General features: G+C 40.8%; 2 protein-coding genes across 5 annotated transcripts in view; one reads left to right on the top strand and one right to left on the bottom strand.

Annotated features, from left to right (window-relative positions):
* Nucleotides 1-11908, top strand: part of rabl6b (RAB, member RAS oncogene family-like 6b) — a 29200-nt gene extending 17292 nt beyond the window's left edge. For all 4 annotated transcript variants that reach the window (XM_036980068.1, XM_036980067.1, XM_021606407.2 and 1 more), the window contains 10 exons: nucleotides 37-177; nucleotides 393-498; nucleotides 889-992; nucleotides 1420-1835; nucleotides 2593-2734; nucleotides 7196-7432; nucleotides 7683-7989; nucleotides 8231-8435; nucleotides 8728-8786; nucleotides 8869-11908. In XM_036980068.1, the coding sequence (XP_036835963.1) occupies nucleotides 37-177; nucleotides 393-498; nucleotides 889-992; nucleotides 1420-1835; nucleotides 2593-2734; nucleotides 7196-7432; nucleotides 7683-7989; nucleotides 8231-8435; nucleotides 8728-8786; nucleotides 8869-9060 (1909 nt within the window). In that variant the 3' untranslated portion in view covers nucleotides 9061-11908. The remainder of the gene's footprint in view (nucleotides 1-36; nucleotides 178-392; nucleotides 499-888; nucleotides 993-1419; nucleotides 1836-2592; nucleotides 2735-7195; nucleotides 7433-7682; nucleotides 7990-8230; nucleotides 8436-8727; nucleotides 8787-8868) is intronic.
* Nucleotides 9338-18288, bottom strand: si:ch211-102c2.4 (uncharacterized protein LOC568178 homolog). The gene is made up of 5 exons (XM_036980069.1): nucleotides 18157-18288; nucleotides 13906-14187; nucleotides 12058-12141; nucleotides 11912-11928; nucleotides 9338-11805 (listed from the first exon to the last, which is right to left on the bottom strand). The coding sequence occupies exons 1-5, from the start codon at nucleotides 18191-18193 to the stop codon at nucleotides 11713-11715; spliced, it is 513 nt and encodes a 170-aa protein (XP_036835964.1). The 5' UTR covers nucleotides 18194-18288; the 3' UTR covers nucleotides 9338-11712.
* Nucleotides 18289-19820: the final 1532 nt, after the last annotated feature.

Raw genomic sequence — 19820 nt, 5'->3', positions numbered from 1 at the left:
ATAAATTGTTGAATTCTTTTTTTTATGTCATTGCAGGACATTCAACTACATCCTGAGAGAGCTGCCCAAAGTACCCACTCATGTTCCAGTGTGTGTCCTAGGCAACCACAGGGACATGGGTGACCACCGTGTCATTCTACCTGATGACATCCGCCAGGTTATCGCTAATCTGAATAGGTAGTGAATTTAACTCTCTCTGTTTTAGTCTTATTAGGGTTAAAAAGTTGTGATAACATTACCAAAATGTCCTGAGTCCTGAAAAAAATCCCTGTTGGATTATTCCTGGAATCAGCAGGGAATAAGCACACTTCGGAATTGGGGTAAAGCTACCAGAATTTTGCAATGGTTAATGTGTCCATATACTTGACTGATGGTTTCTATGGTTCTTGCAGACCCATGGGTTCCTCCTATATTCACTACGCTGAAGCCTCTATGAAGAATGGATTTGGTTTGAAATATTTACACAGATTTTTCAACATTCCTTTCCTGCAACTTCAGGTTAGTTCTAGTTTAGACTACATTGTATTGTGAAATGTATAGCTTTGCTACTGTCATAACCGTCTTTATTTTTAAATATAATTTTTTGATTGAACCTTTATTTAACTAGGCAAGTCAGTTAAGAACAACTTCTTATTTTCACTGACGGCCTAGGAACGGTGGGTTAACTGCCTTGTTCAGGGGCAGAACGACAGATTTTTACCTTGTCAGCTCGACGCTCTAACCACTAGGCTACCTGCCTCCCGAATGAATTTCGTGAAGGTCGGGAAAGTCTGATCAGAAATACCACGGGCACACCCTGTGAAAGGGTTTCTTTTTTCTTTTGAAAGGAGTGTTAGTGCTCTGGTTCATGGTCAGTCATTCCCAGCCACCCCCTGTTGGTCTCTACAGAGGGAGACTCTGTTACGGCAGCTCGAGACCAACCAGTTAGACATGGACGCCACTCTGGAGGAGCTCACCGTGCAGCAGGAGACTGAGGATCAAAACTATGAAATGTAATGTGATATTTTCCCTCTGTGTATCAGTTTGTTTGGCATGTTCAGTGATATTTTCCCTCTGTATCAGTTTGTTTGGCATGTTCAGCGATATTTTCCCTCTGTGTATCAGTTTGTTTGGCATGTTCAGCGATATTTTCCCTCTGTGTATCAGTTTGTTTGGCATGTTCAGCGATATTTTCCCTCTGTATCAGTTTGTTTGGCATGTTCAGCGATATTTTCCCTCTGTGTATCAGTTTGTTTGGCATGTTCAGCGATATTTTCCCTCTGTGTATCAGTTTGTTTGGCATGTTCAGCGATATTTTCCCTCTGTGTATAAGTTTGTTTTGATCCTTAACACTTGTAGCCACGTTTTTAGATGTTTCTTGCATTCTTCCTTCAGCACCGTTTTGCCAGTACTAACAGCACAGCACCCATTGTTTTGCAGTTTCTTGGAGAACATAGAGACCCGCAGTAAAGGCTATGGTTCTCCTGGTCCAGCCAACGGCCGGAGCCCCTCCTCGGGCTCCCAGTCCCCTACCGTTCCTCCAAGCGGGGCCTCCACTGGCAGCTCTAGCCCTGGCACCCCTCATCAGCCAACCATCCCTGCCCAGGTCCCCGGCCTCCAGGCCCCCTCGCCCTCGCCCTCTCCTCCGCCTCCTGTCCTGGCAGCTGGGATGGTTTCCCCCACAGCTGAGCTTCAATCCCCCACTCTGAGGCAGGCTCAGTGTCCTGAGCATCCTGGACCATCACCGCTTCCCCCAGCATCAGGCCCTGCCCAGGCCCCGCCTCCTCAGAAACGTGGCTTGATCTCACGCCTCTTTGGCTCCGCCCCGGCCCCAGAGGTGACTGCCACCATGCCAGGTGAGTCTGGTTGGTGCTTCAGTGTTCCGCTACTCCGTTTTAGCAAATAAACACTGCAAAGACGAACGGCTAAAAGCAGCAGGTGGCCGCAGAGTGCTGGCGATCACCTGTACCTGTATGTGTGTAAGTTCAACATGTAGAATCGTCGGGAAATGAACAAAAAATTATGACCAATGTTCCGGTCAGAGGCGATGTTCCAGTCAGGACGGCCACCCACTGATTTTAATCGTTTGTTGTCTGTTTGTTTTGTCCCATATTTTATCCTAAATGCCCGGATAAGGACTAGACTATACATGTTATACACATGTTATACACATGTGTATTAGTCACGGGATATCTTCATGAATGATTGGATTTCTGAGAAGTGCTTGTAAGGATTACTGCCCTGCCTGCCATTGGAACAACACTTTATATTGAGGGAAGTAAATAATTGATATTTTAACTCAATAGAGTTAAGAAGGAAGGGTTTAGTTTGCCTATTTGCTCTCTACATCCAGACAGTCACACTTACATGATGCTGTGTTGTTTTCATGTAAACCATCTTCATGAGATGAGTAAGGCCTGATACTGTACAATGTCAGTGTAAGTAAGTCTATGCTGTTGAATAATAACAAATGAGGAGTCCCAATTGGCACCCTATTCCCTATATAGTGCAATACTTTTGAACAGGGTCAAAACACACAGTAGTGCACTGAGAAAATAGGTTTTCATTTGGAACACATCAAAGGCTCTTCTGATCACTGCTGTCTGTATTCAGAGCCGGAGCCTGCCCCCGTGTGTCCTGCTAATGTTCAGAGTGTGGATGACTTTGTGCCAGACGAGGGTCTGGATAAAAGCTTCCTGGAGGACAGCCTGCCCTCTAAAGTTAAGGTTCCCCAACCTGCACTGGACAGTGACAGGTAAGTAGTGGTAGAGTAGGGGTTCTTATCCCTGGAAGCGTCTCAAATGGTACCCTATTCACTTAGGACTCTGGTAAAAAATGATTTGTGCTCTATATAATAGGGTGACATTTAGAACGTGGTCTGTGTTGCCACGGTTTATTTCCTTCCCTGCTGGAAAACATGCTCTATGTTTACAGCACACAGTACCATCTGGAGCAGGCCATCTGTGGTGAGAGTTTTCAGATGGCTCTATTTATTCAATGCTTCCATTGAATAAATTGTGGAAAGAGAGGATTTAAGAATTGCAAACAATGTTTCATTTAATAGATAGTTGTTATTTTATACGTTCTAGGGGGTAGAACCAAAGAGCATTCCAGCATTCTCTAATTTTCGTAGAATTGAATCTGACGTTTCTACTGAAATTTCTTCTTTTGTGTCATCTTGTATTAAAGTACCATATACAGTGCCTTGCAAAACTGTTCATCCCCCTAGGTGTTTTTCCTATTTTGTTGCATTACAACCTGTAATTTAAATGGATTTTTATTTGTATTTCATGTAATGAACATATACAAAATAATCCAAACTGGTGAAGTGAAATTAAGAAAATTACTTATTTCAAAGAATTGTGGTGCGTGCATATGTATTCACCCCCTTTGCTATGAAGCCCCTAAATAAGATCTGGTGCAACCAATTACCAGAAGTCACAAAATCTGTGAAATAAAGTCCACCTGTGTGCAATCTCAGTGTCACATGATCTGTCACATGATCGCAGTATGGGGCCTTTCAGAACAGTATACAGAGTCTGCAACACCACCAAGCAAGCAGCACCATGAAGACCAAGGAGCTCTCCAAACAGGTCAGGGACAAAGTTGTGTCGAAGTACAGATCAGGGTTGGGTTATAAAAAAAATAAGAGAAACTTTGAACATCCTACCATTAAATCCATTACTAAAAAATGGAAAGAATATGGCACAACAACAAACCTGCCAAGAGAGGGCCGCCCACCAAAACGTATGGACCAGGCAAGGAGGGCATTAATCAGAGAGGCAACAAAGAGACCAAAGATAACCCTGAATGAGCGACAAAGCTCCACAGCGGAGATTGGAGTATCTGTCCATTGGACCAGTTGAAGCCGTACACTTCACAGAGCTGGGCTTTACGGAAGAGTGGCCAGAAAAAAAGCCATTGCTTAATGAAAAAAATAAGCAAACACTTTTGGTGTTTGCCAAAAGGCATGTGGGAGACTCCCCAAACATATGGAAGAAGGTACTCTGGTCAGATGAGACTAAAATTTAGCTTTTTGGCCATCAAGGAAAACGCTATGTCTGGCGCAAACCCAACACCTCTCATCACCCCGAGAACACCATCACCACAGTGAAGCATGGTGGTGGCAGCATCATGCTGTGGGGATGTTTTTCATCGGCAGTGACTGGGAAACTGGTCAGAATTGAAGGAATGATGGATAGTGCTAAATACAGGGAAATTCTTGAGGGAAACCTGTTTCAGTCTTCCAGAGATTTGAGACTGGAACGGAGGTTCACCTTCCAGCAGGACAATAGCCTTAAGCATACTGCTAAAGCAACACGTGAGTGGTTTAAGGAGAAACATTTAAATGTCTTGGAATGGCCTAGTCAAAGCCCAGACCTCAATCTAATTGAGAATCTGTGGTATGATTTAAAGATTAATGTACACCAGCAGAACCCATCCAACTTGAAGGAGCTGGAGAAGTTTTGCCTTGAAGAATGGGCAAAAATCCCAGTGGCTAGATGTGCCAAGCTTATAGAGACATACCCCAAGAGACTTGCAGCTGTAATTGCTGCAAAAGGTGTCTGTAACAAAATATTGATATTGGGAGGGTGAATAGTTATGCACGCTCAAGTTTTTTTTTGTCTTCTTGTTTGTTTCACAATAAAAAATACTTAGCATCTTCAAAGTGGTAGGCATGTTGTGTAAATCAAATGATACAAACCTACAAAAAAATAATTTTAATTCCAGGTTGTAATGCAACAAAATTGGAAAAATGCCAAGGGGGTGAATACTTTCGCAAGCCACTGTGTATATTAATATATATATATATATATAATATATATATATATATATATATATACACTGCTCAAAAAAATAAAGGGAACACTTAAACAACACAATGTAACTCCAAGTCAATCACACGTCTGTGAAATCAAACTGTCCACTTAGGAAGCTGGAATATGCTGCATATACCCTGACTCGATATATAGATATACTGCTTGCAAGAAAAGTGACACAATTTCCCAACTTAAAAGAAATTAATGTTAGCAGGCAATATTAACTAAATATGCAGGTTTAAAAATATATACTTGTGTATTGATTTTAAGAAAGGCATTGATGTTTATCGTTAGGTACACATTGGTGCAATGACAGTGCTTTTTTGTGAATGCACTTGTTAAATCACCCATTTGGCGAAGTAGGCTGTGATTCAATGACAAATTAACAGGCACTGCATCGATTATATGCAACATAGGACAAGCTAGACAAACTAGTAATATCATCAACCATGTGTAGTTAACTAGTGATTATGTTAAGAATATTTTTTTTTATAAGATAAGTTTAATGCTAGCTAGCACCTTACCTTGGCTCCTTGCGGCACTCGCATAACAGGTAGTCAGCCTGCCACGCAGTCTCCTCGTGGAGTGCAATGTAATCGGCCATAATCGGTGTACAAAAATGCCGATTCCCGATTGTTATTAAAACTTGACATCGACCCTAATTAATCGGCCATTCCGATTAATCGTTCAAACTCTAATATATATATATGAGGTCGACCGATTTAATCGGAATGGCCGATTAATTAGGGTCGATGTCAAGTTTTGACTCCACAAGGAGACTGCGTGGCAGGCTGACTACCTGTTATGCACACAATTGAAGTCGGAAGTTTACATACACATTAGCCAAATACATTTAAACTCAGTTTTTCACAATTCCTGACATTTAATCCAAGTAAAAATTCCCTGCCTTAGGTCAGTTAGGATCACCACTTTATTTTAAGAATGTGATATGTCAGAATACTAGTAGAGAGAATTATTTATTTCAGCTTGTATTTCTTTCATCACATTCCCAGTGGGTCAGAAGTTTACAAACACTCAATTAGTATTTGGTAGCATTGCCTGTAAATGGTTTAACTTGGGTCAAACGTTTCGGGTAGCCTTCCACAAGCTTCCCACAATAAGTTGGGTGAATTTTGGCCCATTCCTCCTGACAGAGCTGGTGTAATTACGTCAGGTTTGTAGGCCTCCTTGCTCGCACGTGCTTTTTCAGTTCTGCCCACAGCTTTTCTATGGGATTGAGGTCAGGGCTTTGTGATGGCCACTCCAATACCTTGACTTTGTTGTCATTAAGCCATTTTGCCACAACTTTGGAAGTATGCTTGGGGTCATTGTCCATTTGGAAAACCCATTTGCGACCAAGCTTCCTAACTTCCTGACTGATGTCTTGAGATGTTGCTTCAATATATCCACATAATTTTCCATCCTCATGATGCCATCTATTTTGTTAAGTACACCAGTCCCTCCTGCAACAAAGCACCCCCACAACATAATGCTGCCACCTCCGTGCTTCACGGTTGGGATGTTGTTCTTCGGCTTGCAAGCCTCCCCCTTTTTCCTCCAAACATATCGATGTTCATTATGGCCAAATAGTTATATTTTTGTTTCAGCAGACCAGAGGCCATTTCTCCAAAAATTATGGTATTTGTCCCCATGTGCAGTTGCAAACCATAGTCTGGCTCTTTTTATTGCGGTTTTGGAGAAGTGGCTTCTTCCTTGCTGAGCCGGCTTTCAGGTTTTGTCCTGAAAGGACATGTTTTACTGTTTTACTGTGGATATAGATACTTTTGTACCTGTTTCCTCCAGCATCTTCACAAGGTCCTTTGCTGTTCTTGTTTGTACAGATGAATGTGGTACCTTCAGGTGTTTAGAAATTGCTCCCAAGGATGAACCAGACTTGTGGAGGTCTACAATTGTTTTTCTGAGGTCTTGGCTGATTTCCTTTGATTTTCCCATGAAGTAAAGCAAAGAGGCACTGAGTTTGAAGGTAGGCCTTGAAATACATCCTCAGGTATACCTCCAATTGACTCAAATTATGTCAATTAGCCTATCAGAAGCTTCTAAAGCCATGACATAATTTTCTGGAATTTTCCAAGCTGTTTAAATGCACAACTTAGTGTATTTAACTTTTGACCCACTGGAATTGTGATATAGTTAATTATAAGTGAAATAATCTGTCTGCAAACACTTGTTGGAAAAATAACTTGTGTCATGCACAATGTAGTGGAGTGGTTGAAAAATGCGTTTTAATGACTCCAACCTAAGTGTATGTAAACTTCAGACTTCCGTGTATATGTATATATGTGTGTGTATATGTGTGTACACAGTGTATATGTGTATATATCTATATACAGTGTTATTATATTTACTGTATGTATTATTATTATCATATATTACAGTGATGGGGAGGACAGAGGGAACCCCATGGTGGCAGGTTATATGGATGAGCTGGACCCAGATGACAAGGAGCCCCCGCTGCCCCTACCCAACACCCCGGGCCTTCTCACCAGTAAAGACTTCACTATGTCTAGTGATGAGGAGGAGTTGGAAGCACAGCCCCCACTAATATCACCACCAGTACCTGCTGTCACTCAGGATGAACACCTCAACCTTGACAGTGATTCAGAGCTGATAAAGTAAGCCTCTTATATCCAGCATATCCGTTAATGTACTGTAGTCTTATCAAGAGTAAACCATTTCAATTTAAGTAACTTTTGTTATATTTAGAATTATATAAGCTCTTATCTTATCTATTTCTTTGTTTTTCTTGTCATCTGTTTATAGATGTTTATAAACTAATTTCTATTGTATACATTATTAGATGACTCTTGTCATCAAGAGTAAAACATTTCTGTTTTTAAGTGATGTTTTTGTACTCTGTTTTAGACCGTGCACTGAGTCCATAATGCCCCGTGCCATGGAGCCCCAAGCTCCGGAGCCTTTGGCACCTGCTGGCCAACTCTTGGAGAACACTGTCCCCCAGGTGGCTGAGCCCATCACCCTCACCCTAACCTCTGCACCTGCAGTAGCCCTGGAGCAGCCAGGCCTACCCAGAGGGAAAAAGGGAGGAACCCCTGGGGTGGACTCGGACTCTGACCCAGGGGCCCCTGTTGCTGAGCAGATGCTCTCCTTCGTGATGGATGATCTTGACTTTGCGTCTGAGGAGGAGGCAGTCATCCAGAAGATAACTAAGGTGGCTAGGTCAAAATGATGTTATTTAGAGTTGTAGGTTACAAGTCATCATAGTTAGATTGAGTAGTCAACCTATTGAAATGACTTTCCTCGTAAAATATGTAGTGCTGAATTTGTGAACTATCCAATACATTTTCGATAAATTATTTGATGGGCCTTTTTGGTTTGGATGCATGGTTACAATGTATATTACTATTTGTAATAGTTCGGACTTCATTATTTCCCTCTGCATCCATCCACAGGAAGTTTTCCCAGTCAGGGATGAAGTACTGTCTGATCTGGAGCTGTCAGATGATGACATCCCTCCAGCCACGCTGATCCCAGAGCCTCTGAAGCCCACACCGGTCCTGAAGCCCTCCTTTCAGAGTAATAATGAGACCGACCTGTTTGGCTTGGGCTTTACAGAGGAAGCCACCAAAGCCAAGGACAGCAGTGAGGACCTAGAAGGCAAGTCCACTACCACAAATCTATAGAAAACAGGGACGTATTCATTAGTGCATACTGTATTTCAAAGTTTAGCAACGTAAAATGAAAACAATTGTTTATTTTTGGACAAGAGTTTAGATAGTCCTTCTCTGTTTAAATCAGTTTTCTTCGGTTTGGCATCTAGTGAATACAACCAAGTGCCATAGAATAGTATCCTAGCACATGACAGAGAACTGTACCAAAGTGTATCACATTATAAAACAAAATTACATTGTATTCATTAATTTCTCAAATTCTATGAATTGCTTTTCAGAGAAGGAAAGCAAACACTCTGCAAAAGAAAAGAAGAAAAAGAAGAAGAAAAGCAAAGAGGTAAGGGAGCGGATGCCTTTTCATATGGCGATCGTGTTTATACAGCATAGTAGACATGTGTTTTAAAACCCTTTTTTCTTAGGAGGATGAGAAGAGCAGCAAGAAGAAGCATAAAAAGGACAAGAAAAAGGAGAAAGATGAGACCGGAACAGAAGATGACAAAGAGAGGAAAAAGAAGAAATCTCGGACCAAGAAAATGGATGACTTGGAGGATTTCTTGGCTGGAGGGGAGGGGTCAGCAAATAGAGAGGGCGGAGACTATGAAGAACTCTAGATCCCAAGTCATCCTTATTTTTGGACCTTGACTCTATAGAGATGCGGAAGCCAAGTTGTCATTTGAAACTTGTTTGGTTCCTAGAACCAGATTAATTTGTGCACAAGCAGCATCCACAAGCCATACCCATGGTTCATGGTCACCCATTCCCAGGCAAAAATCTAGACTCCGCTGGGGCTGTATGATGCGTTAATATTACTTCCCATGAGCACTATCACACATTATCTTTGAATGTGAAGAGATGAGAAACTAGGTAGAAGATGCAATCTTGTTACCATCAACCTTTGAGGAGAAACAGGAAGGAGATGACTGACACTCACTGTGGTGTGATACAAACTATATGATCACTACTGGGTATGATAATTAGTAGAGCCACTAAGGAAAGATTTTACTTTTTTTATTTTCAGACGTTTAACTTAAAATGTGTGTTTGCTTACTATTTTATTTTAACTTTTTAAATGATGCTCTCCTGAAGTGAACCACTCCAAATGGGCTTGGCAGGGCTAACGTTTTTGTCTGAATGTCCTCTATTTGGTGTAAGAATTGCTTGAGAGCATATTCCTGTAAAGTGATGGTTGCTTGACAGTGTTGATGGTTGCTTGACAGTGTTGATATTACATAGTGGAGCATATACATGCTTGATGGTCATATTTCACATATTGAAGATTGTCCTCTTACTTTGATCCACTGGTTTTGTTTCTCCGACTCAGTGATGTAATGGTTGTTGAAAGTTTTGCTGCTTTAATTGACTTTTTCTATTTTTGACAATGTACTATCTCACTCCATTTGATCATTTACTCCCCTCCACTCCCACAATGGAACAGGTCCCCCAATGCACCATTTTACAGTGACTGTAGTTTTCAGTTTGTCTGCATCCCAAATTGGCACCTTATTCCCTATGCACAATATATATATATATATATATATATATAAGGAATAGGGTGCTATTTGGGATGTAGCCTTTGTCACCTTTTCTACCGCCTCAGTACACATTTCAGTGTGTTTTAATTAGATGCCTTAAAAGGAAGTGACATACAACACACGTACATGTCTGCAATCCTTATCAACCATGTGTCAAGTGTTCTTACGGGAAGTCAAGACTGTAATGCATCAGAACTGACAGGTAGTAGCTTCAGACAGATGTGATATGTCTGGTGCCTTCTATTGGTGAACTGTAATGTTATGTCACTCTGAAATGTATCATATACTGTCTTTTTTTGTTTATTGCTGAAGCCAGTACCAAAATCTTGGCAGCACACTACACAATATATGTGAACATTTGCTTTTAGATAATAATCTTGATTTATGTTGTTAAGGGACTCATACCAGTTTAGAAATGAATGATTGCTAAAGTCATAAACTGCTTACACAATAAGGTAACTTAAATAATGAACTGCTAGTATATATATATATATATATTCTTTCTCAATCTTTTGCTGCATTCCAAGGCTCCTACTGTTCGTGTGTTAACTTTACATAACTGTTATCATGTCTGTCTCATGAGGTTCCATGAACTTTACCTGTGCTTCAGATGTCCATTTGAAATACAATTTCTTGCAATAGCTGTAGTTCTTGGAGATATTTCAATGGCAGCCTACTAACATTGAATGCAGCTATTTTTGGACTGAAACCTGTCGACTATTATAGTGCTTCATTAGTACTACTCTCATCTATGGTATTTATCATAGTCATATTTTCCTGACGAGGAAATACAAATGGGATTGATTAATGCGTACGATGTGGTTGATTGTCATCTGGTTTGACTTAAACATAAGGTTTATATTGCCCGCTCCCAATGTATACGTGTGTCCCATGTGTTAGTGTGCTAAAGCAGGTTGACTAGTTGCATCACCAAAATTAGTATGTAATTGCATCACTGCAGATGAAAGCAGTCATTGCAATCTGTTTACATTGCAACGATACCATGCTATTCTGTAATGATGACAGACACCCATCAATTGAATTAAAAGCAGCATGAATTCATATCAGACAAGAAAATAAATGCAGGTGGTATTCAGGAATGATATACAGTACATGAAGCTTTTATTTCGACAATGTTACAAGGTATGTTTATTAACTGACGAGACAACAGACTTTTAGATGGATTATATACTTGTCACGTTAGATTACATTCGATGGTTTAAAATGTAAAATGTATCTTTCAAAATATGAAACTATGCATTAATCTAAAGTACTGCTGCATTGTCTGTCTATTGTTGTCATTCAATGGGTGGTTCATGAGGCAAAAAATAATGCTAAGAGCAAATTTCCAATTGGCGCATGAAGCTTATGTTGTACAATAAGAAAATAATGTATAGAAAGGTAAATTGATATTTATTTTCATCCCATGAAATGTTTCCATATTTTCACTGGATGTGAACCTGTGTTTGGCTCGTCCTAATAAATGCAAACGTATTTCTTCATAGATGGCATTTACCTTTTTTTTCCATTATGAAAATCATGAAAGCTACGACAAACTATTGGTTTAGCTTCTTTTCACTTAGCTCTTGTAACCACCAGGAGGACTAATACCTTTTCTTGAGGTACAGTACTTCAGGTTGTGTAACTGTAAAAAGCTGTAATGGCTGTCTCGTTTTGTAGCATAGAATTGAAAGCCCCTTTAGCATTTGGTGTGTCCTTTGGCAATGTCCATCATTCCAGCTCAGTTATCTCTTCTTCAGTATGTGGATTATTTTGTGCCAGATCTGAGATCATAGTGATGTTCATGTATACTCCCTTCTCCTTCTGAATTAAGAAATACCAGGTGTATGTTATAGCTGTTGAATAACAGTAGCTACATGGCAATTGCTATTCTGTTTCAGGAATTAAATGTTTTAATGTCATACTTTACCTTGTTTTGGTCTTTTCCTGTTGTTTGGAGAGAAAGCGTTGAAGTTAGTTACTTAAAATGTTATGGACCAGTATTTGTCAATGGAAGAGCAGTACTTTATGGATGCATTTGGGCTCATTGCATGATTGGAGGTTGTAAGGACTTACTTTTTAAGTAACAGTAAGAAAAGATGATCGCCATGGGGAGCAGAGGCATCAGAATCCAGCGAAGAATGTCCCAAACGTAGGAACCTGAGGCCGACGCGAGTAGAGGAGATACGAATTAAGTCAAATGTTCTCTACAGTGCATTCGGAAAGTATTCAGACCACATGACCCTTTTTCCACATTTTGTTACGTTACACACTTATTCCAAAAATTGATTAAATAAAACATTTTCCTCATCAATCAAAGTGAAAACAGGTTTTTAGAAATGTTTGCTAATTTATTAAAAACAGAAATACCTTATTTACGAAAGTATTCAGACCCTTTGCCATGAGACCGGAAATTGAGCTCAGGTGCATCCGGTTTCCATTGATCATCCTTGAGATGTTTTCAACTTCATTGGAGTCCACCTGTGGTAAATTACATTGATTGGACATGATTTGGAAAGGCACACACCTGTCTATATAAGGTCCCACAGTTGACAGTTCACGTCAGAGCAAAAACCAAGCCATGAGGTCGAAGGAATTATCCGTACAGCTCCGAGACAGGATTGTGTCAAGCCACAGATCTGGGGAAGGGTACTAAACAATGTCTGCAGCATTGAAGGTCCCCAAAAATACAGTGGCCTCCATCACTCTTAAATGGAAGAAGTTAGGAACCACCCAGACTCTAAATAAAGCTGGCCGCCCGGCCAATCGGAGGAGAAGGGCCTTGGTCAGGGAGGTGACAAAGAACCCGATGGTCACTCTGACAGACCTCCAGAGTTCCTCTGTGGAGATGGGAGAAACTTCCAGAAGAACAACCATATCTGCAGCACTCCACAAATCGGGCCTTTATGGTAAAGTGGCCAGACGGAAGCCACTCCTCAGTAAAAGGCACATGACAGCCCACTTGGTGTTTGCCAAAGGACTCCCAGACCATGAGAAACAAGATTCTCTGGTCTGATGAAACCAAGATTGAACTCTTTGGCCTGAATGCCAAGCGTCACGTCTGGAGGAAACCTGGCACCATCCCTACGGTGAAGCATGGTGGTGGCAGCATAATGCTGTGGGGATGTTTTTTAGTGGTAGGGACTGGGAGACTAGTCAGGATCAAGGGAAAGATGAACGGAGCGATGAACACCTGCTCCAGAGCACTCAGGACCTCAGACTGGGGCAACGGTTCACCTTCCAACAGGACAATGACCCTAAGCACACAGCCAAGGCATCTCAGGAGTGGCTACGGAACAAGTCTCTGAATGTCCTTGAGTGGCCCAGCCTGAGCCCGGACTTGAACATCTCTGGAGAGACCTGAAAATAGCTGTGCAGCGACACTCCCCATCCAACCTGACAGAGCTGGAGAGGATCTTTAAATAAGAATGTGAGAAACTCTCAAAATACAGGTGTACCAAGCTTGTGGCGTCATACCCAAGAAGACTCAAGGCTGTAATCGCTGCCAAAGGTGCTTCAACAAAGTACTGAGTAAAGGCTCTGAATACTTATTTAAATGTGATATTTCCGTTTTTTTTATTTAATAAATTTGCAAAAATTTAGAAACCTGGTTTTGCTTTGTCATTATGAGGTATTGTGTTGATTGGTTAGGGAAAAAGTCAAAGGGTCTGAATACTTTCCGAAGGCACTGTATACATAGAAAAATCAGAGAGGAACATTTACAGCAGAGCACATGTAATCCAAGACCTTGTGATGGACTTGTAAGAGGTTGGATAGCAATTAAGCTAGCAGGCCTATCAGTGTCGGTACCTGAGGCTACATTTCAGGGTTCTCGCTTCTTCACTCATGGTTACTTTGACTTACATCAAGACATCATCTGGCGATGTCTGTCTGTGCACAGTCAAGGACAAGTATCACACTTACCACTGTAGAAGTACTCCTCAGCCAGTTTGATGATGGTTTTATTGCTGCTCAGCACACCGCACCAATACATTCCCTCTCCCTGGGCCAGGCACTGGACATCCACAATGAAGGAGCCAACACCCTGAGTCACCTTCAGCCTTCCTGCATCCAAAGACTGGCTCTCCCTGCTGAAGCTGAAGCCTGAACAGCACTGTGGGGACGTCTCCTTACACCACACCCTAGGGAGGTCCTCGTCCTTTAGCTCATAAGGACAGGTCAGTCTCTGCACACCATCACATATGCCTGTGAAATATAATTATAGATTCATATTACAAAACTTAGACTCATATTAGAAAAATCTGAATACCTACACTCCACTCCATGTGTACTGTATTTGGACAGTGAAGCTAAAATAATAAATGTGTCTCTATACTCTATATTTTTGATTAAATGTTTCATATGAAGTGACAGTAAAGAATGTCATCTTTAATTTGAGGGTATTTTCATACGTGTATTTTTTGACCATTTAGAGATGAAAACACTATCTAGTCCACAGACATCTAGTCCGAAGACAAAATTCATGTATAGTGTATTAAAGTAGTTAAAAGTGTAGTATTTGTTCCAATATCCTAGCACACAATGACTACATCAAGCTTGTGACTCAACACGCTCATTGGAAGCATTTGCAGTGTGTTTTGGTTGTGTTTCTTATATTTTTCTTGTCCAATAGGAAATTAATGGTAAATAATGATTTGAGTAATTTTATTTCTGGGAGTAGATATGGTGTTTCTAAATAGTTTTAAGTTAATCCTGATAATGCCACAATTATTTATTTATTTTATTTTTTATTTTACCTTTATTTAACCAGGCAAGTCAGTTAAGAACAAATTCTTATTTTCAATGACGGCCTGGGAACAGTGGGTTAACTGCCTGTTCAGGGGCAGAACGACAGATTTGTACCTTGTCAGCTCGGGGGTTTGAACTCACAACCTTCCGGTTACTAGTCCAACGCTCTAACCACTAGGCTACCCTGCCGCCCCAATTAAGGAAAATCATGAATAAATCATGATTATTTATAAAGTTACAGAGGGGTAAATCAATTTGAATTCAATCACTTTTTGTTTTGAATGAAACCTTCCATATATATATATATATATATATGTATGTATATGTGTGTAACCGTTATTTAACTAGGCAAGTCAGTTAAAAGCAAATTCTTATTTACAATGACGGCCTACCCCAGCCAAACCCTAGCCCGGACAATGCTGGGCCAATTGTGCGCCGCCCTATGGGACTCCCAATCACGGCCAGTTGTGATACAGTCTAGAATCGAACCAAGGTCTGTAGTGACGCTTCTAGCACTTAGATGCAGTGCTTTAGACCACTGCGCCACTCGGGAGCTCGAATGCAAGGTGCCATATTTGTCCATTTATAGAAGTGTTTGGAAGGTGCCTTGAATACCAAAACATTTTTGGACCAGAATTTTTTACCTGAATGCCAAAACATTCAAGAGATAAAGGTGCTCAAAATGCACTTATTTTCCATACCTCACCATACCATGAGACATCCATGTTTTCATCACTGGAAATGACAAACGGTTGAGATTTATATCATTTAAAAGATTACAAACAGGGTTGTCACACTAATTTAATTATTTCTTTAAAGTTTTTTTTAATTGAAAATGATTTAAAATGCATAAATTCCACATCAAAATATACATATTCGCATATGTTGTAGCTTAGACCCAATTTTATATTATCGTAGGTTTTTGTATTGTGTCTGCCATCGGTTGAGACACAACATGCTTTTGAATACAGAGTGGGTGTCCTTTCAATCATAGAAATAGCTGGTAAGGTAATAGCTTGACCACTATTAGTGAATTTGTCCAAATACTTGTGACATATGAAACATTTGATCTCAAATCCAAAATTCTGGAGTGTAGGGCAACATACAGAGAGGGTAGTGTATATGATATGTTGATGAAAGAATTCCACTGACCAACCTATACGTTACATACAATACATGACCAAGAGTATGTGGATAACTGCTCGTCGAACATCTCATTCTAAAATCATGGACATTCATATGGAGTTGGTCCCCCCTTTACTGCAATAACAGCCTCCACTCTTCTGGGAAGGCTTTACACTAGATGTTGGAACATTGTAGCGGGGACTTGCTTCCATTCAGCCACAAGTGCATTAGTGAGGTTGGGCAATTAGGCCTGGCTCGCAGTCGGCGCTCCAATTCATCCTAAGTTGTTAGATGGGGTTGAGGTCAGGGCTCTGTGCAGGCTAGTCAAGTTCTTCCACACCGATCTCGACAAACCATTTCTGTATGGGCCCTGCCTTGTGCATGGGGCATTGTCATGCTGAAACAGGACATGGCCTTCACCAAACTGTTGCCACAAAGTTGGAAGCACAGAATCGTCTAGAATGTCATTGTATGCTGTAGCGTTAATATTTCCCTTCACTAAGCAACTAAGGGGCCTAGCCCAAACCATGAAGAACAGCCCCAGACCATTATTCCACCTCCACCAAACTTTACAGTTATCACTATGCATTCGGGCAGATAGCGTTCTCCTGGCATCCGCCAAACCCAGATTCGTCTGTCGGACTGCCAGATGGTGAAGCGTGATTCATCACTCCAGAGAACGCGTTTCCACTGCTTCAGAGTCCAATGGTGGCGAGCTTTACACCACTGTAGCCGACGCATGGCATTGCGCATGGTGATCTTAGGCTTGTGTGCGGCTGCTCAGCCATGGAAACCCATTTCATGAAACTCCCGCCGAACAGTTTTTATGCTGATGTTGCTGCCAGAGGCAGTTTGGAACTCGGGAGTGAGTGCACTTCAGCACTGTTCTGTGAGCTTGTGTGGCCTACCACTTTGTGGCTGAGCCGATGTTGCTTCTAGTCATTTCCACTTCACAATAACAGCACTTACAGTGGACCAGGGCAGCTCTAGTAGGGCAAACTTGTTGGAAAGGTGGCATTCTATGACAGTGCCACATTGAAAGTCACTGAGCTCTTCAGTAAGGCCATTCTTCTGCCAATGTTTGTCTATGGAGATTGCATGGTTGAGTGCTCAATTTTATACACCTGTCAGCGACGGGTGTGGCTGAAATACCCAAAGCCACTAATTTGAAGGGTTGCCCACATACTTTTGTATATATAGTGAATCTATCAAGACAAAAGTTCCCAGAAAAGTTTTTAATTTCCTGTCTCAAATGTCACAACCAACCATGTAGCATGTGTCAAGCGCAGAGGATTTTTTGTACAATGAATCTTGTTATTCAGCCCAAATTGTTTCATGAAGTAAAATATTTAATTGTTCGTTGAATCATTTGGAGTAAATTACACTGACAATTTAATCTATGATTTTCTCATCTCCATTTTGCAGTGGTGGAAAAAGTACCCAATTGTCATACTTGAGTTAAAGTAAAGATACCTTAATAGAAATATGTACATATTTACCCAGTAAAACCCTACTTGAGTAAGTCTAAAAGTATTTGGTTTTAAATATACTTAATCATCAAAAGTATAAATAATTTCAAATTCCTTATATTGAGCAAACCAGACCGCACCATTTTCTTGTTTTTTTTTAATTTACGGATAGCCAAGGGCATGCTGCAACCCTCAGACAAAATTTACAAACGAAGCATGTATTTCGTGAGTCTGCCAGATCAGAGGCAGTAGGGATAACCAGCGACGTTCTCTTGATAATTGTGTGAATTAGACCATTTTCCTATCCTGCTAAGCATTCAAAATTTAACTTTTGGGTGTCAGGGAAAATGTATGGAGTTAAAAGTACGTCATTTTCTTTAGGAATGAAGTGAAGTAAAAGTATAAAGTTGTAAAAAATATAAATAGTAAAGTACAGATACCCCAAAAAACGACCTAAGTAGTACTTTCAAGTATTTTTACTTAAGTACTTTACATCACCGCCATTTTGAAAACCGCTGACAGATGAGTTGTAACTTTGTAACAAACACTTACAAAGAATTGCGAATACTATGAAATGTATATATTATGAAATGTTTTGACTTGACTCATTCCATTATTGAAAATCAGTTCAGTCAAATCAATAATCCCTCTGTAATCCATGTTTTTGTTGCTATGCCTTCATTTAGCTTACATTACTGAAAATGTCCGTTTGAACTCCATCATTGGTCAGATTAAAGATGGCAATATGCAAAATAAATACATAGTCATAAGCTGTTTACTATGAAGTGCAGGCAACATACAAATGTACATGGCACACAGATGTGGTCCTTACCAGCAAGCCAGAAAACCAATGTAGTCAGTCGAAGCATTTTTGTTGCTGAATGTTGCTGGAGTCAAAATATGAAGTAAAACACAGAAGAAAGTATGTCAGGCTCTGCTATGGAAGATGTCAGGAAATGGCCAACCACAGTAGTCTTGCCTAATATAGAGAGAACTGTTTTTTTCTTTTTTGCATAGTTTGGTTGACTTGTGATTTAAAAAAAAAAGGCAAACAGATAGGCTCAGTACGCAACAAGGTTATTATTATACACTGAACAAAAATATAAACGTAACAATCCCTAATCTATGGATTTCACATGACTGGGAATACAGATATGCATCTGTTGGTCACAGATTTGTTTTATTTGTATTATTTCACCTTTTTTTAACCAGGTAGGCCAGTTCTCATCAAGTTCTCATTTACAACTGCGACCTGGCCAAGATAAAGCAAAGCAGTGCGATAAAAACAGAGTTACACATAAACAAATGTACAGTCAATAACACAATAGAAAAATATATGTACAGTGTGTGCAAATGCAGAAGAGTAGGGAGGTAAAGGCAATAAATAGGCTACAGAGCCGAAATTATTACAATTTAGCATTAACACTGGAGTGATAGATGTAAAAATGATGATGTGCAAGTAGAGATACTGGGGTGCAAAAGAGCAAGAGGATAAATAACAATATGGGGATGAGGTAGTTGCGTGTGCTATTTACAGATTGGCTGTGTACAGGTACAGTGATCGGTAAGCTGATTTGAAAGCTGATGCTTAAAGTTAGTGATGGAGATATGAGTCTCCAGCTTCAGTGATTTTTGCAATTCCAGTCATTGGCCGCAGAGAACTGGAAGGAAAGGCGGCCAAAGTAAGTGTTGGCTTTGGGGATGACCAGTGAAATATACCTGCTGGAGTGCGTGCTATGGGGGGGGGGGGGGGGGGGGGGGGGGGGGGGTGTTGCTTTGGTGACCAGTGATCTGAGATAAGGTGGGGCTTAACTTAGCAAAGACTTATAAATTACCTGGAGCCAGTGGGTTTGGCAATGAATATGTAGTGAGGGCCAGCCAACGAGAGCATACAGGTCGCAATGGTGGGTAGTGTATGGGGCTTTGGTGACAAAACGGATGGCACTGTGATCGACTACATCCAGTTTGCTGAGTAGAGTAGAGTATTTTGTAAATGACATCGCCAAAGTCAAGGATCGGTCGGATAGTCAGTTTTACGAGGGTATGTTTGGCAGCATGAGTGACGGAGGCTTTGTTGCAAAATAGGAAGCCGTCTAACCAGACACCTAGGTATTTGTAGTTGTCCACATATTCTAAGTCAGAACCATCCAGAGTAGTGATGCTAGTAGGGCAGGCTGGTGCGGGCAACAATCGGTTGAAGAGCATGCATTTAGTTTTACTAGTATTTAAAAGCAGTTGGAGGCCAGGGAAGGAGTGTTGTATGGCATTGAAGCTTGTTTGGAGGTTTGTTAACAGTGTGCAAAGGAGGGCCAGATGTATACAGAATGGTGTCGTCTGCGTAGAGGTGGATCACAGCATCACCAGCAGCAAAAGCAACATCATTGATAGATACAGAGAAAAGAGTCGGCCCGAGAATTGAACCCTGTGGCTCTCCCATAGAGACTGCCAGAGGTCCGGACAACAGGCCTTCCGATTTGACACACTGAACTCTATCTG

This window comes from Oncorhynchus mykiss, chromosome 6 (genome assembly GCF_013265735.2).
Source record: "Oncorhynchus mykiss isolate Arlee chromosome 6, USDA_OmykA_1.1, whole genome shotgun sequence".
Classification (NCBI taxonomy): domain Eukaryota; kingdom Metazoa; phylum Chordata; class Actinopteri; order Salmoniformes; family Salmonidae; genus Oncorhynchus; species Oncorhynchus mykiss.
The sequence above is the reverse complement of the archived record's forward strand: the minus strand, read 5'-3'. Positions and strand labels throughout refer to the sequence as shown.

Coding starts and splice junctions, on each gene's coding strand:
- si:ch211-102c2.4 (XM_036980069.1), bottom strand. CDS start 18,193: ATGCTTCGACTGACTACATTGGTTTTCTGGCTTGCTG. Junction 14,188..18,156: donor ATTGGTTTTCTGGCTTGCTG/GTAAGGACCACA, acceptor TATATTTCACAG/GCATATGTGATGGTGTGCAG. Junction 12,142..13,905: donor TGAGGAGTACTTCTACAGTG/GTAAGTGTGATA, acceptor CGTCGGCCTCAG/GTTCCTACGTTTGGGACATT.